Source organism: Oncorhynchus nerka, linkage group LG3, assembly GCF_034236695.1.
Source record: "Oncorhynchus nerka isolate Pitt River linkage group LG3, Oner_Uvic_2.0, whole genome shotgun sequence".
Taxonomy (NCBI): domain Eukaryota; kingdom Metazoa; phylum Chordata; class Actinopteri; order Salmoniformes; family Salmonidae; genus Oncorhynchus; species Oncorhynchus nerka.
Genome location: NC_088398.1, coordinates 66,422,777 through 66,446,975, shown reverse-complemented (window position 1 = coordinate 66,446,975; position 24,199 = coordinate 66,422,777). Strand labels below are relative to the sequence as shown.

At 47.8% G+C, this 24,199-nt stretch overlaps 1 protein-coding gene across 1 annotated transcript in view; it reads right to left on the bottom strand.

Moving 5' to 3' along the window:
* Nucleotides 1–23,834, bottom strand: part of LOC115119341 (cholecystokinin receptor-like) — an 84,638-nt gene extending 60,804 nt beyond the window's left edge. Inside the window, exon 1 of the mRNA XM_065005759.1 lies at nucleotides 23,672–23,834. Within this exon, the coding sequence (XP_064861831.1) occupies nucleotides 23,672–23,834 (163 nt within the window). The remainder of the gene's footprint in view (nucleotides 1–23,671) is intronic.
* Between the last annotated feature and the right edge of the window lie 365 nt (nucleotides 23,835–24,199).

Genomic DNA, 24,199 nt, shown 5'->3' with positions numbered 1-24,199 from the left:
AAGGACTGCCCGTTCCATGATCTCGCCATCACGGTTGACAACTCCATTGTGTCCTCCTCCCAGAGCGCTAAGAACCTTGGCGTGATCCTGGACAACACCCTGTCGTTCTCAACTAACATCAAGGCGGTGGCCCGTTCCTGTAGGTTCATGCTCTACAACATCCGCAGAGTACGACCCTGCCTCACACAGGAAGCGGCGCGGGTCCTAATCTAGGCACTTGTCATCTCCCGTCTGGATTACTGCAACTCGCTGTTGGCTGGGCTCCCTGCCTGTGCCATTAAACCCCTACAACTCATCCAGAACGCCGCAGCCCGTCTGGTGTTCAACCTTCCCAAGTTCTCTCACGTCACCCCGCTCCTCCGCTCTCTCCACTGGCTTCCAGTTGAAGCTCACATCCGCTACAAGACCATGGTGCTTGCCTACGGAGCTGTGAGGGGAACGGCACCTCAGTACCTCCAGGCTCTGATCAGGCCCTACACCCAAACAAGGGCACTGCGCTCATCCACCTCTGGCCTGCTCGCCTCCCTACCACTGAGGAAGTACAGTTCCCGCTCAGCCCAGTCAAAACTGTTCGCTGCTCTGGCCCCCCAATGGTGGAACAAACTCCCTCACGACGCCAGGACAGCGGAGTCAATCACCACCTTCCGGAGACACCTGAAACCCCACCTCTTTAAGGAATACCTAGGATAGGATAAAGTAATCCCTCTCACCCCCCTTAAAAGATTTAGATGCACTACTGTTCCACTGGATGTCATAAGGTGAATGCACCAATTTGTAAGTCGCTCTGGATAAGAGCGTCTGCTAAATGACTTAAATGTAAATGTAAATGTAAAAACTATTTGGGAATTAAACTTGAATTAACCTGAGAAGTTGCTTCATTTAGGTTAGTTTGGGAAAAGTTTACAATGTCAATTTGGATATTATTTAAAATATCTATTTCAGAATGTAAATTGACAGATTTACACTTATTAGTTCAATTGGATAAGACATTGATATCCGTCTGGATATCATAAGTAATAAGACTTAAGTGTGACCTGAATAATTCTTCATGAACGAATATCCTGGGCACACGTCAGCGGTCAATGATTTCCCACGCTGAAATCAAACGGAACTACCCGGGGCGGGACTTCCGTTCCGCAAGGCGGAGGAATTTCAACGTAGCACAAGAAAACAAAATGGCTATTTTCCTTTGTTAGCTTTAGCAGGCAAGCTAAACCCTCCTTTGTGCCTAAAAATGCAGCACATAGGATTCCCTTAGCAAGGGAAAGGTTTTACTTATATCGTATTATGTTCAAACCCTTTCCGGCGTTATTTGATGATGTTTTAACCGGAACATGCGGCAACAACAAATGCGCCTTGGTCTACTCGCGAGAGAGACAGAGATATATATCGCTGGTCATGCTTACATCTCCTGAATTTCAATCGGCTGGCTCTTTGTCCTCGCTCGAGAAATTAATAATGACTGAGCCTACCCGCATCTGAAATGGAGGAGGCAGAAATAGCCCTGCGTTTGGCCAAACGCTCTATTTCTCAGATTTCTATAATTAGCTTTATCAGCCCTCATACAGAAATGTATTCGCTTACGTTCCCCACTGACTAGTCAGAGAACAACATGGAGGCGGGGAATCCTCAGCACACACACCCAATAATGCTTGTCTACCACTCCAAAAATGTGTACAATAAACTTGGTATATTATGTCCACTGTTTTTCAATCTTATACAGGCTGAATCAAAATGAAAGCCTCATTCTATTTTAGATTCCTATCAGGGGGCACCAATAATCTTTGGCTATGCCCGATTAAGTGATATGACATGCTATTCTATAAAATAATTTCTCCGTAATTAATATTACCTGATTGAGCTAATCATGTAACTGTAATTAACTAGAGAGTCGGGGCACCACGAAATGATATTTATAGAGCTGATATCTTCAAAATAAAATCTTAAAGACCTAGTAATATTTTACATCAATAGCAGTCAATATTAATCATCATCTTAATTGAAACTAATCTGAAAGTTGTAAATTCTTGGTTATCTGCACAAACCCTGGCTAACAAGTTGAATCAGCAATACAAAATTGGGTTTAATTATTTATTTACTAAATAATCACACAGAATTACACATACATATAATTAATCATGACTTGATTACAAATGACATCATAAAGGAAAACGTCCCTAGCGGGCGGAACAGATATGACAGCTTGTTACACAAAAGAAAAGGGTCTGGGTTTGAGTGAAAGAGCGGGAAGACTGAGGAACAAAGGGCGAAGCTGTGCTATCGTAAATACAGTATGTTGTGCATTCTAAATTACCGCCCATTTGGAAAAGGAAAATGCAATAAATATTTACTCTGAACTGAGCTACGGTAGGTTGGTGGTAGATGGAAGGTCGTGTTGCCAAACCGAGTCCTTTGAAGGATGTCTCTGGTGGTCAATTGCAAACGTTGTAGTAACGTTGTTGTGTGGTAGACGGGATACTCTGTCTGTTCCTTCCTAACCTGTGTTTGAAGCTGCTGTTGCTAACTCAACGGCTAGGAGGTATCACTTCTGTAGTGAATAAGAGTTCAAAGTTCATACCTTTCGCAACCATAGCTCACGCTGATGTTGGCTTCGTTCTGTAGTTATTATCTGAACCATTCTGACATCAGACCGTCGTCCTCACATCCTCGGAACAGGAGGTTATATTGTCGTCAAGGGATTATATAGGAAGGGAGATGAGGGCGTGTTTGAAAAGTTTTATAGCCCATATCCCTTCACAGGGGCTGGCCACTGATTGAGCAGAGCCCTATCTTATGAAAACCCAGATCTCACATTTTAGAAGCTAAAATCACATTTCAACCATTCAGGAATAATTTCATATTCAAACATTTAAATTGAACAACAATTCTATGTGAATCCGATAACTCTGATGTGTAGACTTTCCACTGTAGAGTTTATGGCATCTTATCATTGATGAGAATGTCTCAGATGACAAACAAACTGACATCATATTCGTATTCGACATCATAAGTACCACTGCATATGTTCAATTGGTCGGATTACCAGAATATAGTTAATTTCCCCCCACCTTCTGATGTTCCCAGAATCTCTATGTTAACCAAGAGATAGGAAAAAGGGGGAAAGAGGTATTTATGACTGTCATAAACCTAACCCCAGGCCAACATCATGACACTACTCTACCTCTCACTCTGTTCCCCTGTCATACATACAGTCTACTCTGCCTCTCACTCTGTTTCCCTGTCATACATACAGTCTACTCTATCCCTCACTCTGTTTCCCTGTCATACATACAGTCTACTCTACCTCTCACTCTGTTTACCTGTCATACCTAGTCTACTCTACACCTCACTCTGTTTCCCTGTCATACCTACAGTCTACTCTACCCCTCACTCTGTTTCCCTGTCATACCTACAGTCTACTCCAGCTCTCTGTATGCTATTATAGTGCAGGTCTTTCCTCTCCATTTGTATTACTTTCTCTTTCTGCCTGTCTCTCGCTGTCTCTTTCTCAATCTGCCTGTCTCTCTCTGTCTCTTTCTCAATCTGCCTATCTCTCTCTCTGTCTCTTTCTCAATCTGCCTGTCTCTCTCTCTGTCTCTTTCTCAATCTGCCTGTCTCTCTGTCTCTTTCTCAATCTGCCTGTCTCTCTCTCTGTCTCTTTCTCAATCTGCCTGTCTCTCTCTGTCTCTTTCTCAATCTGCCTGTCTATCTCGCTGTCTCTTACTCAATCTGCCTGTCTCTCGCTGTCTCTTTCTCAATCTGCCTCTCTCTCTGTCTTTCTCAATCTGCCTGTCTCTCTGTCTCTTTCTCTCTCTGCCTGTCTCTCTCTGTCTCTTTCTCAATCTGCCTGTCTCTCTCTCTCTCTCTGTCTTTCTCTCTGTCTCTTTCTCTCTCTGCATGTCTCTCTCTGTCTTTCTCTCTGCCTTCCTCTCTCTGTCTCTTTCTCAATCTGCCTTTCTCTCTCTGTCACTTTCTCAATCTGCCTGTCTTTCTCTGTTCCTCTATCTCTCAGACGGCCACCTGCTTATCATCCAACTGTGGATCATTCTCTCTCTGCTGGTTCACTCAATCAGAGCTTCATCGATCAGTTTATCTGAAGGCAGTTTTGAGAGCAGTGCCCTGTAAAAGGCTTATACCGGATACTGAAAACCCAGCAGGAACAAAGAGGAACTTCAGGAGGATTTGGTCTCTCCCCGTGTTTCATCAGAACAGCTGTGTGCCACTGATATCACACTTTGAGCTTTAAAAGAAAGCCTTCCTCTATCGACAGCGAATGAACTTCATTGAGCTTATGCTGTGCTGTCTGAAGTTGGAATCCATCAACAGTACTTTGCTAGTTATTATATCATTCAGCAGGTGATGGCTGCAGGCTCTGATTTATCACACAGGTCTTACTTGTATCAACGAACACATTGCATAAAAGATGACATCACGCTGTGATATGCAATAACAAAAATGTTCTCTCTCGATCTCTCTCTCTCTCTGTTCCTCTCTCGCTCTCTCTAATTAAATATGTTACACGGGAAGCCAATTAGTTTCCCTGTGTGCTCGGTGGCTTTGCAGGGAACAGCCATAACTCCCTGAGCACATTTACTTTTGTCATCCTGCTGGCTGTTTGAACTAGGAGAAGAGAGGAGCAAATTCTCTCCTTAATTACCCCTGGGATACAACCTGCTAGTCCTTATCAATATGGACCATCACACACACATTCCCCCTTCTCAGAGAGCGAGAAAAGGAAGAGAGAAAGGAAGGGAAGAGAGAGAGGTAGCGGAGACAGAGAGAGAGTCCAGTTTGTTGAATGTCCAGTTTGTTGAATGTTTCCTCAAGTTTCTCTCCCCAATACACAGTAGCCTAGCAACCTCGGCCTCATGCACCAACATTTCCAAATGAAAACAACACACACAGATATCATACTCGTTAGATTTTTCCCATTTGAAGGCACAGCACAAATCTCTCCTTAGCTTACACAGTCAGCGGGGAGCGGAGAGAATGGGAAACTACATAAACTGAGGTAGTAGTTGTGATTGTTTAGAGGTGGGGTAAGCCACACTAAATCCATGTGCATACGTGTTCACAGGGAAGTAAACATGACACCCACTGAGTCTGCCTTGTTAAAATCACACAAATCAACACCATCGTGTAGACATAGTCGTTTTGGGGGGTTAACTAACTGCCTTGCTCAAGGGAAGAACAACAGATCGTTTGCCTTGTCAGCTCCGGGATTCGAACTGGCAACCTTCCAGTTACTGGCCCAATGCGCTAACCACCGGGACACAGCCACCCTATCACCCTCCAAACACTGAAATGGCACCCTATTCTCTACACAGTGCCTGTCTTTGGCACTGTCTCTAGCCTGTCTCTAGCCTGCATTTGGCACTGTTTCTAGCCTGTCTTTGGCACTGTCTCTAGCCTGTCTTTGGCACTATCTCTAGCCTGTCTTTGGCACTGTCTCAAGCCTGCCTTTGGCACCGTCTCTAGCTTGTCTTTGGCACTGTCTCTAGCCTGTCTTTGGCACTGTCTCTAGCCTGCCTTAGGGATTGTCTCTAGCCTGTCTTTGGCACTGTCTCTAGCCTGCCTTTGGCACTGTCTCTAGCCTGTCTTTGGTACCGTCTCTAGCTTGTCTTTGTCACTGTCTCTAGCCTGTCTCTAGCTTGTCTTTGTCACTGTCTCTAGCCTGTCTTTGGCACTGTCTCTAGCCTGTCTCTAGCCTGCATTTGGCACTGTCTCTAGCCTGTCTTTGGCACGGTCTCTAGCCTGTCTCTAGCCTGCATTTGGCACTGTCTCTAGCCTGTCTTTGGCACGGTCTCTAGCCTGTCTTTGGCACGGTCTCTAGCCTGTCTTTGGCACTGTCTCTAGCCTGTCTTTGGCACTGTCTCTAGCCTGTCTCTAGCCTGCATTTGGCACTGTCTCTAGACTGTCTTTGGTACTGTCTCTAGCCTGTCTTTGTCACTATCTCTAGCCTGTCTTTGGTACTGTCTCTAGCCTGTCTTTGTCACTGTCTCTAGCCTGTCTTTGGCACTGTCTCTAGCCTGTCTCTAGCCTGCCTTTGTCTCTAGCCTGTCTTTGGCACTGTCTCTAGCCTGTCTTTGGCACTGTCTCTAGCCTGTCTTTGGCACGGTCTCTAGCCTGTCTTTGGCCTCTTCTCTAGCCTGCCTTTGGCACTGTCTCTAGCCTGCCTTTGGCACTGTCTCTAGCCTGCCTTTGGCACTGTCTCTAGCCTGTCTTTGGCACTGTCTCTAGCCTGCCTTTGGCACTGTCTCTAGCATGTCTTTGGCACTGTCTCTAGCTTGTTGTTGTCACTGTCTCTAGCTTGTTGTTGTCACTGTCTCTAGCCTGTCTTTGGCACTGTCTCTAGCCTGCATTTGGCACTGTCTCTAGACTGTCTTTGGTACTGTCTCTAGCCTGTCTTTGGTACTGTCTCTAGCCTGTCTTTGGCACCGTCTCTAGCCTGTCTTTGGTACCGTCTCTAGCCTGTCTTTGGCACTGTCTCTAGCCTGTCTATGGCACTGTCTCTAGCCTGTCTTTGGTACCGTCTCTAGCTTGTCTTTGTCACTGTCTCTAGCCTGTCTTTGGCACTGTCTCTAGCCTGTCTTTGGTACCGTCTCTTGCCTGTCTTTGGCACTATCTCTATCCTGTCTTTGGCACTGTCTCAAGCCTGCCTTTGGCACTGTCTCTAGCTTGTCTTTGGCACTGTCTCTAGCCTGCCTTTGGCACTGTCTCTAGCTTGTCTTTGTCACTGTCTCTAGCCTGCCTTTGGCACTGTCTCTAGCCTGTCTTTGGCACTGTCACTAGCTTGTTGTTGTCACTGTCTCTAGTCAGTCTTTGTCACTGTCTCTAGCCTGTCTTTGGTACCGTCTCTAGCCTGTCTTTGGTACCGTCTCTAGCCTGTCTTTGGTACCGTCTCTAGCCTGTCTTTGGTACCGTCTCTAGCCTGTCTTTGGCACCGTCTCTAGCCTGTCTTTGGTACCGTCTCTAGCCTGTCTTTGGCACCGTCTCTAGCCTGTCTTTGGCACTGTCTCTAGCTTGTCGTTGTCACTGTCTCTAGTCAGTCTTTGTCACTGTCTCTAGCCTGTCTTTGGCACTGTCTCTAGCCTGTCTTTGGCACTGTCTCTAGCTTGTCTTTGGCACTGTCTCTAGCCTGTCTTTGGCACTGTCTCTAGCCTGTCTTTGGCACTGTCTCTAGCCTGCCTTTGGCCCTGTCTCTAGCCTGCCTTTGGCACTGTCTCTAGCCTGTCTTTGGCACCGTCTCTAGCTTGTCGTTGTCACTGTCTCTAGCCTGTCTTTGGCACTGTCTCTAGCCTGTCTCTAACCTGCATTTGGCACTGTCTCTAGCCTGTCTTTGGTACTGTTTCTAGCCTGTCTCTCTAGCTTGTCGTTGTCACTGTCTCTAGCCTGCCTTTGGCACTGTCTCTAGCCTGTCTTTGGCACTGTCTCTAGCTTGTCGTTGTCACTGTCTCTAGTCAGTCTTTGTCACTGTCTCTAGCCTGTCTTTGGTACCGTCTCTAGCCTGTCTTTGGTACCGTCTCTAGCCTGTCTTTGGTACCGTCTCTATCCTGTCTTTGGTACCGTCTCTAGCCTGTCTTTGGCACTGTCTCTAGCCTGTCTTTGGTACCGTCTCTAGCCTGTCTTTGGCACCGTCTCTAGCCTGTCTTTGGCACTGTCTCTAGCTTGTCGTTGTCACTGTCTCTAGTCAGTCTTTGTCACTGTCTCTAGCCTGTCTTTGGTACCGTCTCTAGCCTGTCTTTGGCACCGTCTCTAGCTTGTCTTTGGCACCGTCTCTAGCTTGTCTTTGGCACTGTCTCTAGCTTGTCTTTGGCACTGTCTCTAGCTTGTCTTTGGCACTGTCTCTAGCTTGTCTTTGGCACTGTCTCTAGCTTGTCTTTGGCACTGTCTCTAGCCTGTCTTTGGCACTGTCTCTAGCCTGCCTTTGGCACTGTCTCTAGCCTGTCTTTGGCACCGTCTCTAGCTTGTCGTTGTCACTGTCTCTAGCCTGTCTTTGGCACTGTCTCTAGCCTGTCTCTAGCCTGCATTTGGCACTGTCTCTAGCCTGTCTTTGGTACTGTTTCTAGCCTGTCTCTCTAGCTTGTCGTTGTCACTGTCTCTAGCCTGTCTTTGGCACTGTCTCTAGCTTGTCTTTGGCACTGTCTCTAGCTTGTCTTTGGCACTGTCTCTAGCCTGTCTTTGGCACTGTCTCTAGCCTGTCTTTGGCACTGTCTCTAGCCTGCCTTTGGCACTGTCTCTAGCCTGTCTTTGGCACCGTCTCTAGCTTGTCGTTGTCACTGTCTCTAGCCTGTCTTTGGCACTGTCTCTAGCCTGTCTCTAGCCTGCATTTGGCACTGTCTCTAGCCTGTCTTTGGTACTGTTTCTAGCCTGTCTCTCTAGCTTGTCGTTGTCACTGTCTCTAGCCTGTCTTTGGCACTGTCTCTAGCTTGTCTTTGGCACTGTCTCTAGCTTGTCTTTGGCACTGTCTCTAGCCTGTCTTTGGCACTGTCTCTAGCCTGCCTTTGGCACTGTCTCTAGCCTGCCTTTGGCACTGTCTCTAGCCTGTCTTTGGCACTGTCTCTAGCTTGTCGTTGTCACTGTCTCTAGCTTGTCGTTGGCACTGTCTCTAGCCTGTCTTTGGCACTGTCTCTAGCCTGTCTTTGGCAATGTCTCTAGCCTGTCTTTGGCACCGTCTCTAGCCTGTCTTTGGCACCGTCTCTAGCCTGTCTTTGGCACCGTCTCTAGCCTGTCTTTGGCACCGTCTCTAGCCTGTCTTTGGTACCGTCTCTAGCTTGTCTTTGGCACTGTCTCTAGCCTGTCTTTGGCACTGTCTCTAGCCTGTCTTTGGTACTGTTTCTAGCCTGTCTCTCTAGCTTGTCGTTGTCACTGTCTCTAGCCTGTCTTTGGCACTGTCTCTAGCTTGTCTTTGGCACTGTCTCTAGCTTGTCTTTGGCACTGTCTCTAGCCTGTCTTTGGCACTGTCTCTAGCCTGTCTTTGGCACTGTCTCTAGCCTGCCTTTGGCACTGTCTCTAGCCTGCCTTTGGCACTGTCTCTAGCTTGTCGTTGTCACTGTCTCTAGCTTGTCGTTGGCACTGTCTCTAGCCTGTCTTTGGCACTGTCTCTAGCCTGTCTTTGGCACTGTCTCTAGCCTGTCTTTGGCACCGTCTCTAGCCTGTCTTTGGCACCGTCTCTAGCCTGTCTTTGGCACCGTCTCTAGCCTGTCTTTGGCACCGTCTCTAGCCTGTCTTTGGCACCGTCTCTAGCCTGTCTTTGGCACTGTCTCTAGCCTGTCTTTGGTACCGTCTCTAGCTTATCTTTGGTACTGTCTCTAGCCTGTCTTTGGCACTGTCTCTAGCCTGTCTATGGCACTGTCTCTAGCCTGTCTTTGGTACCATCTCTAGCTTGTCTTTGGCACCTTCTCTATCCTGTCTTTGGCACTGTCTCAAGCCTGCCTTTGGCACTGTCTCTAGCTTGTCTTTGTCACTGTCTCTAGCCTGTCTTTGGTACCGTCTCTAGCCTGTCTTTGGTACCGTCTCTAGCCTGTCTTTGGTACCGTCTCTAGCCTGTCTTTGGTACCGTCTCTATCCTGTCTTTGGTACCGTCTCTAGCCTGTCTTTGGCACTGTCTCTAGCCTGTCTTTGGTACCGTCTCTAGCCTGTCTTTGGCACCGTCTCTAGCCTGTCTTTGGCACTGTCTCTAGCTTGTCGTTGTCACTGTCTCTAGTCAGTCTTTGTCACTGTCTCTAGCCTGTCTTTGGTACCGTCTCTAGCCTGTCTTTGGCACCGTCTCTAGCTTGTCTTTGGCACCGTCTCTAGCTTGTCTTTGGCACTGTCTCTAGCTTGTCTTTGGCACTGTCTCTAGCTTGTCTTTGGCACTGTCTCTAGCTTGTCTTTGGCACTGTCTCTAGCTTGTCTTTGGCACTGTCTCTAGCCTGTCTTTGGCACTGTCTCTAGCCTGCCTTTGGCACTGTCTCTAGCCTGTCTTTGGCACCGTCTCTAGCTTGTCTTTGTCACTGTCTCTAGCCTGTCTTTGGCACTGTCTCTAGCCTGTCTTTGGCAGCCTGCATTTGGCACTGTCTCTAGCCTGTCTTTGGTACTGTTTCTAGCCTGTCTCTCTCTAGCTTGTCTTTGTCACTGTCTCTAGCCTGTCTTTGGCACTGTCTCTAGCTTGTCTTTGGCACTGTCTCTAGCTTGTCTTTGGCACTGTCTCTAGCCTGTCTTTGGCACTGTCTCTAGCCTGTCTTTGGCACTGTCTCTAGCCTGCCTTTGGCACTGTCTCTAGCCTGTCTTTGGCACCGTCTCTAGCTTGTCGTTGTCACTGTCTCTAGCCTGTCTTTGGCACTGTCTCTAGCCTGTCTCTAGCCTGCATTTGGCACTGTCTCTAGCCTGTCTTTGGTACTGTTTCTAGCCTGTCTCTCTAGCTTGTCGTTGTCACTGTCTCTAGCCTGTCTTTGGCACTGTCTCTAGCTTGTCTTTGGCACTGTCTCTAGCTCTAGCCTGTCTTTGGCACTGTCTCTAGCCTGTCTTTGGCACTGTCTCTAGCCTGCCTTTGGCACTGTCTCTAGCCTGCCTTTGGCACTGTCTCTAGCCTGTCTTTGGCACTGTCTCTAGCTTGTCGTTGTCACTGTCTCTAGCTTGTCGTTGGCACTGTCTCTAGCCTGTCTTTGGCACTGTCTCTAGCCTGTCTTTGGCAATGTCTCTAGCCTGTCTTTGGCACTGTCTCTAGCCTGTCTTTGGCACCGTCTCTAGCCTGTCTTTGGCACCGTCTCTAGCCTGTCTTTGGCACACGTCTCTAGCCTGTCTTTGGCACCGTCTCTAGCTTGTCTTTGGCACTGTCTCTAGCCTGTCTTTGGCACTGTCTCTAGCCTGTCTTTGGTACTGTTTCTAGCCTGTTTGGCACCGTCTCTAGCTTGTCGTTGTCACTGTCTCTAGCCTGTCTTTGGCACTGTCTCTAGCTTGTCTTTGGCACTGTCTCTAGCTTGTCTTTGGCACTGTCTCTAGCCTGTCTTTGGCACTGTCTCTAGCCTGTCTTTGGCACTGTCTCTAGCCTGTCTTTGGCACTGTCTCTAGCCTGCCTTTGGCACTGTCTCTAGCTTGTCGTTGTCACTGTCTCTAGCTTGTCTTTGGCACTGTCTCTAGCCTGTCTTTGGCACTGTCTCTAGCCTGTCTTTGGCACTGTCTCTAGCCTGTCTTTGGCACTGTCTCTAGCCTGTCTTTGGCACTGTCTCTAGCCTGTCTTTGGCACCGTCTCTAGCCTGTCTTTGGCACCGTCTCTAGCCTGTCTTTGGCACCGTCTCTAGCCTGTCTTTGGCACTGTCTCTAGCCTGTCTTTGGTACACTGTCTCTAGCTTATCTTTGGTACTGTCTCTAGCCTGTCTTTGGCACTGTCTCTAGCCTGTCTTTGGCACTGTCTCTAGCCTGTCTTTCTAGCCTGTCTTTGGTACCATCTCTAGCTTGTCTTTGGCACCTTCTCTATCCTGTCTTTGGCACTGTCTCTAGCCTGTCTTTGGCACCTGTCTTTGGCACTAGCCTGTCTTTGTCACTGTCTCTAGCCTGTCTTTGGCACCGTCTCTAGCCTGTCTTTGGTACCGTCTCTAGCCTGTCTTTGGCACCGTCTCTAGCCTGTCTTTGGTACTCTAGCCTGTCTTTGGTACCGTCTCTAGCCTGTCTTTGGTAGCCTGTCTTTGGCTCTCTAGCCTGTCTTTGGTCTCTACCACCGTCTCTAGCCTGTCTTTGGTACCGTCTCTAGCCTGTCTTTGGCACCGTCTCTAGCCTGTCTTTGGTACCGTCTCTAGCCTGTCTTTGGCACCGTCTCTAGCCTGTCTTTGGTCTTGGCACCGTCTCTAGCCTGTCTTTGGCACTGTCTCTAGCCTTTGTCTCTAGCTGGCACTGTCTCTAGCCTGTCTTTGGCACTGTCTCTAGCCTGTCTCTAGCCTGTCTTTGGCACCGTCTCTAGCCTGTCTTTGGCACTGTCTCTAGCCTGTCTTTGGCACTGTCTCTAGCCTGTCTTTGGTACCGTCTCCTAGCCTGTCTTTGGTACTGTCTCTAGCCTGTCTTTGGCACCGTCTCTAGCCTGTCTTTGGTACTGTCTCTAGCCTGTCTTTGGCACTGTCTCTAGCCTGTCTTTGGCACTCACTCTCTAGCTTGTCTTTGGCACTGTCTCTAGCTTGTCTTTGGCACTGTCTCTAGCTTGTCTTTGGCACTGTCTCTAGCTTACCTTTGGCACTGTCTCTAGCCTGTCTTTGGCACTGTCTCTAGCCTGCCTTTGGCACTGTCTCTAGCCTGTCTTTGGCACCGTCTCTAGCTTGTCTTTGGCACTGTCTCTAGCCTGCATTTGGCACTGTCTCTAGCCTGTCTTTGGTACCGTCTCTAGCCTGTCTTTGGCAGCCTGTCTTTGGCACCGTCTCTAGCCTGTCTTTGGCACTGTCTCTAGCCTGTCTTTGGCACCGTCTCTAGCCTGTCTTTGGTACCTCTAGCCTGTCTTTGGTAGCCTGTCTTTGGCACTGTCTCTAGCCTGTCTTTGGCACTGTCTCTAGCCTGTCTTTGGCACTGTCTCTAGCTTGTCTTTGGCACTGTCTCTAGCTTGTCTTTGGCACTGTCTCTAGCTTGTCTTTGGCACTGTCTCTAGCTGTCTTTGGCACTGTCTTTGTCTTTGGCACTGTCTCTAGCCTGTCTTTGGCACTGTCTCTAGCCTGCCTTTGGCACTGTCTCTAGCCTGTCTTTGGCACTGTCTCTAGCTTGTCTTTGGCACTGTCTCACTAGCCTGCATTTGCCTGTCTCTAGCCTGTCTTTGGTACCGTCTCTAGCCTGTCTTTGGCACTGTCTCTAGCCTGTCTTTGGCGTCTCTAGCCTGTCTTTGGCACTGTCTCTAGCCTGTCTTTGGCACCGTCTCTAGCCTGTCTTTGGTACCGTCTCTAGCCTGTCTTTGTCTTTGGCACCTGTCTCTAGCCTGTCTTTGGTACCGTCTCTAGCCTGTCTTTGGCACTGTCTCTAGCCTGTCTTTGGCACTGTCTTTGGCACTCTCTCTAGCTTGTCTTTGGCACTGTCTCTAGCCTGTCTTTGGCACTGTCTCTAGCCTGTCTTTGGCACTGTCTCTAGCCTTGTCTTTGGCACTGTCTCTAGCTTGTCTTTGGCACTGTCTCTAGCCTGTCTTTGGCACTGTCTCTAGCTTGTCTTTGGCACTGTCTCTAGCCTGTCTTTGGCACTGTCTCTAGCCTGTCTCTAGCCTGCATTTGGCACTGTCTCTAGCCTGTCTTTGCCTGTCTTTGTAGCCTGTTTTGGCAGCCTGTCTCTAGCCTGTCTTTGGCAGCTTGTCGTTGTCACTGTCTCTAGCCTGTCTTTGGCACTGTCTCTAGCCTGTCTTTGGAACTGTCTCTAGCCTGTCTTTGGCTGTCTCTAGCCTGTCTTTGGCACTGTCTCTAGCCTGTCTTTGGCACTGTCTCTAGCCTGTCTTTGGCACTGTCTCTAGCTTGTCTTTGTTGTCACTGTCTCTAGCCTTGTCTTTGGCACTGTCTCTAGCCTGTCTTTGGCACTGTCTCTAGCCTGTCTTTGGCACTGTCTCTAGCCTGTCTTTGGCACTGTCTCTAGCCTGTCTTTGGCACTGTCTCTAGCCTGTCTTTGGCACTGTCTCTAGCCTGTCTTTGGCACTGTCTCTAGCCTGTCTTTGGCACTGTCTCTCTAGCCTGTCTTTGGCACTAGCGTCTCTAGCCTGTCTTTGGCACCGTCTCTAGCCTGTCTTTGCCTGCACCGTCTCTAGCCTGTCTTTGGCACCGTCTCTAGCCTGTCTTTGGCACCGTCTCTAGCCTGTCTTTGGCACTGTCTCTAGCCTGTCTTTGGTACCGTGTCTCTAGCCTGTCTTTGGCACTGTCTCTAGCCTGTCTTTGGCACTGTCTCTAGCCTGTCTTTGGCACTGTCTCTAGCCTGTCTTTGGCACTGTCTCTAGCTTGTCTTTGGCACTGTCTCTAGCTTGTCTTTGGCACTGTCTCTAGCTTGTCTTTGGCACTGTCTCTAGCCTGTCTTTGGCACTGTCTCTAGCCTGCCTTTGGCACTGTCTCTAGCCTGTCTCTAGCCTGTCTTTGGCACTGTCTCTAGCCTGTCTTTGGTACTGTTTCTAGCCTGTCTCTCTAGCTTGTCGTTGTCACTGTCTCTAGCCTGCCTTTAGCACTGTCTCTAGCCTGTCTTTGGCACTGTCTCTAGCCTGTCTTTGGCACTGTCTCTAGCTTGTCGTTGTCACTGTCTCTAGCTTGTCGTTGTCACTGTCTCTAGCTTGTCGTTGTCACTGTCTCTAGCCTGTCTTTGGCACTGTCTCTAGCCTGTCTTTGGCACTGTCTCTAGCCTGTCTTTGGCACTGTCTCTAGCCTGTCTTTGGCACTGTCTCTAGCCTGTCTTTGGCACTGTCTCTAGCCTGTCTTTGGCACTGTCTCTAGCCTGTCTTTGGCACTGTCTCTAGCCTGTCTCTAGCCTGTCTTTTTGGCACTGTCTCTAGCCTGTCTTTGGCACTGTCTCTAGCCTTGTCTTTTGGCACTGTCTCTAGCCTGTCTTTGGTCTTTGGCACTGTCTCTAGCCTGTCTTTGGCACTGTCTCTAGCCTGTCTTTGGCACTCTCTCTAGCCTGTCTTTGGCACTGTCTCTAGCCTGTCTTTGGCACCTGTCTCTAGCCTGTCTTTGGCACCGTCTCTCTAGCCTGTCTTTGGCACCGTCTCTAGCCTGTCTTTGGCTAGCCTGTCTTTGGCACCGTCTCTAGCCTGTCTTTGGCACTGTCTCTAGCCTGTCTTTGGCACTGTCTCTAGCCTGTCTCTAGCCTGCATTTGGCACTGTCTCTAGCCTGTCTCTCTAGCCTGTCTTTGGCACTGTCTCTACCTGTCACTCTAGCCTGTCTTTGGCACTGTCTCTAGCCTGTCTTTGGCACTGTCTCTAGCTTGTCTTTGGCACTGTCTCTAGCCTGTCTTTGGCACTGTCTCTAGCCTGTCTTTGGCACTGTCTCTAGCCTGCCTTTGGCACTGTCTCTAGCCTCTAGCCTGTCTTTGCCTGTCTTTGGCACCGTCTCTAGCTTGTCGTTGTCACTGTCTCTAGCCTGTCTTTGGCACTGTCTCTAGCCTGTCTCTAGCCTGCATTTGGCACTGTCTCTAGCCTGTCTTTGGTACTGTTTCTAGCCTGTCTTTGGCACTGTCTCTAGCCTGTCTTTGGCACTTGTCACTGTCTCTAGCCTGTCTTTGGCACTGTCTCTAGCTTGTCTTTGGCACTGTCTCTTTGGCACTGTCTCTAGTCTTTGCACTGTCTCTAGCCTGTCTTTGGCACTGTCTCTAGCCTGTCTTTGGCACTGTCTCTAGCCTGCCTTTGGCACTGTCTCTAGCCTGTCTTTGGCACTGTCTCTAGCTTGTCGTTGTCACTGTCTCTAGCTTGTCTTCTCTAGCCTGCACTGTCTCTAGCCTGTCTTTGGCACTGTCTCTAGCCTGTCTTTGGCACTGTCTCTAGCCTGTCTTTGGCACCGTCTCTAGCCTGTCTTTGGCACTGTCTCTAGCCTGTCTTTGGCACTGTCTCTAGCCTGTCTCTAGCCTGTCTTTGGCACTGTTTCTAGCCTGTCTCTAGCCTGTCTTTGGCACTGTCTCTAGTCTTGTCTTTGGCACTGTCTCTAGCCTGTCTTTGGCACTGTCTCTAGCCTGTCTTTGGCACTGTAGCCTGTCTTTGGCACTGTCTCTAGCCTGTCTTTGGCACTGTCTCTAGCTTGTCGTTGTCACTGTCTCTAGCCTGTCTTTGGCACTGTCTCTAGCTTGTCTTTGGCACTGTCTCTAGCCTGTCTTTGGCACTGTCTCTAGCCTGTCTTTGTGTCTCTAGCCTGTCTTTGGCACTGTCTCTAGCCTGTCTCTTTTTGGCACTGTCTCTAGCCTGTCTTTGGTGGCAGCTTGTCGTTGTCACTGTCTCTAGCCTGTCTTTGTCTCTAGCACTGTCTCTAGCCTGTCTTTGGCACTGTCTCTAGCCTGTCTTTGGCACTGTCTCTAGCCTGTCTTTGGCACTGTCTCTAGCCTGTCTTTGGCACCGTCTCTAGCCTGTCTTTGGCACCGTCTCTAGCCTGTCTTTGGCACCGTCTCTAGCCTGTCTTTGGCACCGTCTCTAGCCTGTCTTTGGCACTGTCTCTAGCCTCTAGCCTGTCTTTGGCACTCTCTCTAGCTTGTCTTTGGCACTGTCTCTAGCTTGTCTTTGGCACTGTCTCTAGCTTTTGTGTCTTTGCTAGCCTGTCTTTGGCACTGTCTCTAGCCTGTCTTTGTCTTTGCACTGTTTCTAGCCTGTCTCTAGCCTGCATTTGGCACTGTCTCTAGCCTGTCTTTGGTACTGTTTCTAGCCTGTCTCTTCGTTGTCACTGTCTCTAGCCTGTCTTTGTCTCAAGCCTGTCTTTGGCACTGTCTCTAGCCTGCCTTTAGCACTGTCTCTAGCCTGTCTTTGGCACTGTCTCTAGCCTGTCTTTGGCACTGTCTCTAGCTTGTCGTTGTCACTGTCTCTAGCTTGTCGTTGTCACTGTCTCTAGCCTGTCTTTGGCACTGTCTCTAGCCTGTCTTTGGCACTGTCTCTAGCCTGTCTTTGGCACTGTCTCTAGCCTGTCTTTGGCACTGTCTCTAGCTGGTCTTTGGCACTGTCACTGTCTCTAGCTTGTCTTTGGCACTGTCTCTAGCCTGTCTTAGCCTGTCTTTGCTACCTGTCTCCTGCATTTGGCACTGTCTGTCTTTGGCACCGTCTCTAGCCTGTCTTTGGCACTGTCTCTAGTCTCTAGCCTGTCTTTGGTCTCTACCGTCTCTAGCCTGTCTTTGGCACTGTCTCTAGCCTGTCTTTGGTACCGTCTCTAGCCTGTCTTTGGCACCTCTAGTCTTTGGCTGTCTCTAGCCTGTCTGGCACTGTCTCTAGCCTGTCTTTGGCACCGTCTCTAGCCTGTCTTTGGCACCGCCTCTCTAGCCTGTCTTTGGCACCGTCTCTAGCCTGTCTTTGGCACCGTCTCTAGCCTGTCTTTGGCACCGTCTCTAGCCTGTCTTTGGCACCGTCTCTAGCCTGTCTTTGGCACCGTCTCTAGCCTGTCTTTGGCACCGTCTCTAGCCTGTCTTTGGCACCGTCTCTAGCCTGTCTTTGGCACCGTCTCTAGCCTGTCTTTGGTACCGTCTCTAGCCTGTCTTTGGCACCGTCTCTAGCCTGTCTTTGGCACTCTCTCTAGCTTGTCTTTGGCACTGTCTCTAGCTTGTCTTTGGCACTGTCTCTAGCTTGTCTTTGGCACTGTCTCTAGCTTGTCTTTGGCACTGTCTCTAGCCTGTCTTTGGCACTGTCTCTAGCCTGCCTTTGGCACTGTCTCTAGCCTGTCTTTGGCACCGTCTCTAGCTTGTCGTTGTCACTGTCTCTAGCCTGTCTTTGGCACTGTCTCTAGCCTGTCTTTGGCAGCTGTCTTTAGCACTGTCTTCTAGCCTGTCTTTGGCACTGTTTCTAGCCTGTCTCTAGCCTGGATTTGGCACTGTCTCTAGCCTGTCTTTGGTACTGTTTCTAGCCTGTCTCTCTAGCTTGTCGTTGTCACTGTCTCTAGCTTGTCGTTGTCACTGTCTCTAGCCTGTCTTTGGCACTGTCTCTAGCCTGTCTTTGGCACTGTCTCTAACCTGCCTTTGGCACTGTCTCTAGCCTGTCTTTGGCACTGTCTCTAGCCGGTCGTTGTCACTGTCTCTAGCTTGTCGTTGGCACTGTCTCTAGCCTGTCTTTGGCACCGTCTCTAGCCTGTCTTTGGCACCGTCTCTAGCCTGTCTTTGGCACCGTCTCTAGCCTGTCTTTGGCACCGTCTCTAGCCTGTCTTTGGTACCGTCTCTAGCCTGTCTTTGGCACCGTCTCTAGCCTGTCTTTGGCACTCTCTCTAGCTTGTCTTTGGCACTGTCTCTAGCTTGTCTTTGGCACTGTCTCTAGCTTGTCTTTGGCACTGTCTCTAGCCTGTCTTTGGCACTGTCTCTAGCCTGCCTTTGGCACTGTCTCTAGCCTGTCTTTGGCACCGTCTCTAGCTTGTCGTTGTCACTGTCTCTAGCCTGTCTTTGGCACTGTCTCTAGCCTGTCTCTAGCCTGTCTTTGGCACTGTTTCTAGCCTGTCTCTAGCCTGCATTTGGCACTGTCTCTAGCCTGTCTTTGGTACTGTTTCTAGCCTGTCTCTCTAGCTTGTCGTTGTCACTGTCTCTAGCCTGTCTTTGGCACTGTCTCTAGCCTGTCTTTGGCACTGTCTCTAGCCTGCCTTTGGCACTGTCTCTAGCCTGCCTTTGGCACTGTCTCTAGCCTGTCTTTGGCACTGTCTCTAGCCTGTCGTTGTCACTGTCTCTAGCTTGTCGTTGTCACTGTCTCTAGCCTGTCTTTGGCACTGTCTCTAGCCTGTCTTTGGCACTGTCTCTAGCCTGTCTTTGGCACTGTCTCTAGCCTGTCTTTGGCACCGTCTCTAGCCTGTCTTTGGTACCGTCTCTAGCTTGTCTTTGGCACTGTCTCTAGCCTGTCTTTGGCACTGTCTCTAGCCTGTCTTTGGCACTGTCTCTAGCCTGTCTCTAGCCTGCATTTGGCACTGTCTCTAGCCTGTCTTTGGTACTGTTTCTAGCCTGTCTCTCTAGGTTGTCGTTGTCACTGTCTCTAGCCTGTCTTTGGCACTGTCTCTAGCCTGTCTTTGGCACTGTCTCTAGCCTGCCTTTGGCACTGTCTCTAGCCTGCCTTTGGCACTGTCTCTAGCTTGTCGTTGTCACTGTCTCTAGCTTGTCGTTGTCACTGTCTCTAGCCTGTCTTTGGCACTGTCTCTAGCCTGTCTTTGGCACTGTCTCTAGCCTGTCTTTGGCACTGTCTCTAGCCTGTCTTTGGCACCGTCTCTAGCCTGTCTTTGGCACCGTCTCTAGCCTGTCTTTGGCACCGTCTCTAGCCTGTCTTTGGTACCGTCTCTAGCTTGTCTTTGGTACTGTCTCTAGCCTGTCTTTGGCACTGTCTCTAGCCTGTCTTTGGCACCGTCTCTAGCCTGTCTTTGGTACCGTCTCTAGCCTGTCTTTGGCACCGTCTCTAGCCTGTCTTTGGCACTGTCTCTAGCTTGTCTTTGGCACTGTCTCTAGCCTGTCTTTGTCACTGTCTCTAGCCTGTCTTTGTCACTGCTTATCACATCCACCTTATTACCACATATACTGCACAATGGGCCATAAGAATAAACATTACTCTTTAGCAATATGAGTGCACTGGGGCAGCAGACACTTTTTACTGGGATACGTTTTATTAGTTTAATAAAAAATGTACCACAGTGATCATCTATCATCCAGCCTACTTTACAATGTCATAAGCATGATATGACAGGTGACAACTGTCAAGCACTTCCATAAGAGATAATAATCACTTTATGACCTGCTATAAGACTGTCATATTGTATGTTGTGATGTACTACAGCTAGTGAGAAGGGTTTCCAGACGACCTGAGTTGCTGTGTTATAGCCGTGTTAGATGACTTGTCAGGAGTTATGTCTTTTGATATGATAGCTCATGCTGTTGCAGCACCTAGTCATGCATGATGGGAGGAGTTACCTTAGCACAAACCAGGCTCAACTACATTTCTACTCCATTGATTCACAAAATGTATTGAAATTTCATTAATTTATTTCATAATCTGATTTGAAAACAAAGGGTAATTTGCAGTCAAATTCATTTTCAATTTCTCACCTTAATTGACTGAATTGAAATGGAATCCATCACAGCCCTGCAAAAAAGAGTTTAAATCAAGTATGACTGTCTGCTTCACAATGACAAGAGGGCTTGAAGCATGTGGGAGTGATCTGAGTCTGGTAGAGCTGAACCTCTAGTCCTCTGGTCAAGGAGGCTTGGCTTGCTATGAAATCATTCAACCCTCTATGTGATTCCACTACCATACAGCTCTGTCTGTTTTTGTCTGCCTGCCTACTTCAGTCTACTGCTCTATAAATACCAGAATACACAGGGACAAAGAGAAAGTGAGAGAAACAGAGAAATTAGAGTGGTTGAGTGAGAAAGTGAGCAAGTGTTAGGGTGACTGAGTGACTAAAGATGATGGCAGCAGCTGCGGTCTTGGATATTCCCCATCAGTGTGTGTCGGATAATGTGTGTGATTCTGAGGGGCATGCTAAATGTTACATACAGGGCAGTGAAGGGCCTCCTCAGGCTTAAGACTCTCCCGTCTCCGTACACAGCCTCAGTTTGTACCAACTGCTGTTGTTGACAGAGTGCTGGTCAAACACACACACCACACATCACAACACACACACACCACACTACATACACACACACTTCCTGAAGGGCCGCCCCCAGGTGGTAAGGGTAGGTAACAACACATCCGCCACCCTGATCCTCAACACAGGGGCCCCTCAGGGGTGCATGCTCAGTCCCCTCCTGTACTCCCTATTCACTCGTGACTGCACGGCCGGGCACGACTCCAACACCATCATTAAGTTTGCCGATGACACAACAGTGGTAGGCCTGATCACCGACAATGACGAGACAGCCTATAGGGAGGGGGTCAGAGACCTGGCCATGTGGTGCCAGAATAACAACCTCTCCTTCAATGTGATCAAGACAAAGGAGATGATTGTGGACTACAGGAAAAAGAGGACCAAGCATGCCCACATTCTCATCGACGAGGCTGCAGTGGAGCAGGTTGAGAGCTTCAAGTTCCTTGGTGTCCACATCACCAACAAACTAACATGGTTCAAGCTAGAGGTCGACCGAATATGATTTTTCAACACCAATACCGATTATTGGAGGACCAAAAAAAGCAGATACCAAATAATATATATATTTATTTATTTATAATAATGACAATTTTAACTTAATACAATATAATCTATTTAGTCTCAAATAAATAATGAAACATGTTCAATTTGGTTTAAATAATGCAAAAACACAGTGTTGGAGAAGAAAGTAAAAGTGCAATATCTGCCATGTAAAAGAGCTAACGTTTAAGTTCCTTGCTCAGAACATGAGAACATATGAAAGCTGGTGGTTCAATATTCCCAGTTAAGAAGTTTTAGGTTGTAGTTATTATAGGAATTATGATGCGTCAACTATTTCTCTCTATACCATTTGTATTTATGGTGTTTATGTTTTTATGTTTATGGTTAGCTACATTTGTGCAAAGATTGTGTTTTTTTTGACAATGCGTTTTTGTTAAAACATTACCCGTTTGGCGAAGTAGAAGTAGGCTGTGATTCGATGATAAATTAACAGGCACCGCATTGATTTTATGCAATGCAGGACAAGCTACTTAACCTAGTAATATCATCAACCATGTGTAGTTAATCACTAGTTATGTGAAGATAGATTGTTTTTTATGAGATAAGTTTAATGCTTAGGTAGCAACATACAATGGCTCCTTGCAGCCACAAGGTCCTTTTGACGCTGCATTTGCTTAACAGGTGGTCAGCCTGCCACACAGTTTCCTCATGGATTGCAATGTAATCTGCCATAATTGTTGTCCAAAAAGCCCGATTACCGATTGTTATGAAAACTTGAAATCGGCCCTAATTAAATCAGTCATGCCGATTAATCGGTCGACCTCTAGTCCAAGCACACCAAGACAGCCGTGAAGAGGGCACGACAAAACCTTTTTCCCCTCACGAGACTGAGAAGATTTGGCATGGGTCCTGAGATCCTCAAAAGGTTCTACAGCTGCACCATCGAGAGCATCCTGACTGGTTGCATCACTGCCTGGTATGGCAACTGCTTGGCCCCTGACCGCATGGCACTACAGAGGGTAGTGCGTACGGCCCAGTACATCACTGGGAATAAGCTGCCTGCCATCCAGGACCTCTACACCAGGCGGTGTCAGAGGAAGGCCCTAAATATTGTCAAAGACTCCAGCCACCCTAGTCATAGACTGTTTTCCCTGCTACCACACGGCAAGTGGTACCGGAGTGCCAAGTCTATGTTCAAGAGGCTTCTAAACAGTTTTTATCCCCAAGCAATAACACGAAACACAAACCGGCTGCGAGCGTGTGCGCTATCATGCATAAATGTATTTTGGCCCCCCACACCAAACGCGATCACGACACGCAGGTTAAAATATCAAAACAAACTCTGAACCAATGACATTAATTTGGGGACAGTTCGAAAAGCATTAAACATGTATGGCAATTTAGCTAGTTAGCTTGCACTTGCTAGCTAACATTAATTTGTCCTATTTAGCTAGCTTTCTGTTGCTAGCTAATTTGTCCTGGGATATAAACATTGAGTTGTTATTTTACCTGAAATGCACAAGGTCCTCTACTCCGACAATTATACATAAAACGGCCAACCGAAAAGTTTCTAGTCATCTCTCCTCCTTCCAGGCTTTTTCATCTTTGAACTTATATGGTGATCGCATCTAAACTTTCATAGTATTACCACGACATCCGGCCACAAAGTTCTTCTTTCAATCACCCACGTGCGTATAACCAATGAGGAGATGGCACGTGGGTACCTGCTTCTATAAACTAATGAGGAGATGACTTTCAGCGTGATCTGCGTCAGAAATAGGAACGACACACACACACACACACACACACGCACGCGCTGCCCTTACTCTAGACAACGGATCAAAATGAGCGTGGGAAAAAGCCACCTTGTTCGAAGTGGACAGATACAGCTAGAACATTGAGTTTTCCAGATTGATAAAGTGCAATGCTGACCTTGTGGAGCAGCCACAAAGCTTCAGTCTCCTGACTGCACTGGAGATTGGCTTCATTTAGGCTAAATATTGCAGTAGTAATGTCTGTCAACAATTTCTTTAAGGATGGGTGGTAGTCATGGTTTTAAAGGGGGATAGGGGTGGATTTCCAGGAGTGACAATTTCCTTTCTGAATGAGTGTAATGTTCTCCAGCATTGGGATTCGTTGTGACTAGATTGGATACATGAGTGCTTAATGCGCTGTTGCTTTTTCTGCTGCTAAATTAATTAGCTACATCACTGCACACACACACATATACATGCACACACACACAACCACACACAGAGACAGAGACACACTGTATGAAAACACACTAGACTAGAGCTATTGTAATTATTTTGTGGAGAAGTCTTGGCATCTGCACTCGGGTTGACCTACAATTCTTAGAAAGATAGGGGACATTGATTACTGTAGCATTCATTATGTTCCAGCCCTTTTAAATGTTATTAATTGCAACCAATTCATGATTCTATTATATATAATTTTATTTATTAAATACATTTATGGAATAGCATCATGGAAACATTTGCATTTGTACTTCGCATGTAATTATGATTAACTTTTTGGTCAAATTGTTTTGTTTTGTCTCAGGCTCGGATTAACTTCGATATTTGGAATGGGCCTATTGATAAACGAAATATCAAGGAATCTGTAGTTTGAGCGCCTATTGCTGGTGAACTGGATTTTGTGTCAGATTGACGAAAATGAAAAGGTTTTTCAAATCAAACTGTAGGCCTATTGGTCGCGTAAACAGTGTAGCAGATGTTATAGGGGGTGCAGCGAAATGCTTGTGTTACCAGCTCCCAACAATGCAGTAAACATGTCATACAAGTACACAAATAATAATAAACAACTAGAAACAAGAAAATCACGAATGTCAGGACGAATCCAGTTAACAAACCAAAACACTGCTTTTGTGTATCGTTATTTCCGTATTTGGTCACTTAATTTAGGTTTATAAATAAACATAAATATAGGTGGCCCGGCTCCTCACCTTTCTGTTTGACATGCTGCGGTTTGAGCACCACGGACTCGTTTCCACAGGTGGTGATGTTTGTGAGTCCCAGACTGACGTTCATTGTTCTGTTTGACGCAGCGTCTTGCGCTCCCACACACTCCAAGAACGTAGAGGTCTCGTTCAGTGTTCGTAAATCCATTTTGAGGGTTAAAGAAAAATGTCAGAAGTGCACATTATTTTCGTGCTATGTTCTAGCATCTGCTTTGGTCAAATGACTGCGTCCATAGAAATCCACCAAAATATGTTTAAGTGGTCTAATTCTTTCCCAAAATTATCCAACCAAATGATTGCTTACTTTGTCTGTAGATGTTCCAAAGTATATTTCCTACTTTACCCATTTATTGGGCATCCTTGAAGTTTCCAGTTGACAGTTTTCACCTCGGAGTTGAAAGGATCTCTGCTTTGCTGTAGGTTCGTGGATCCCACCTTTCCGCTGGTGACTGTGGCTCGGACTGCAGCGGTGAGGTTATGGGGGACAGCTGAGTGCGTGGGAAGGTGGGGGGA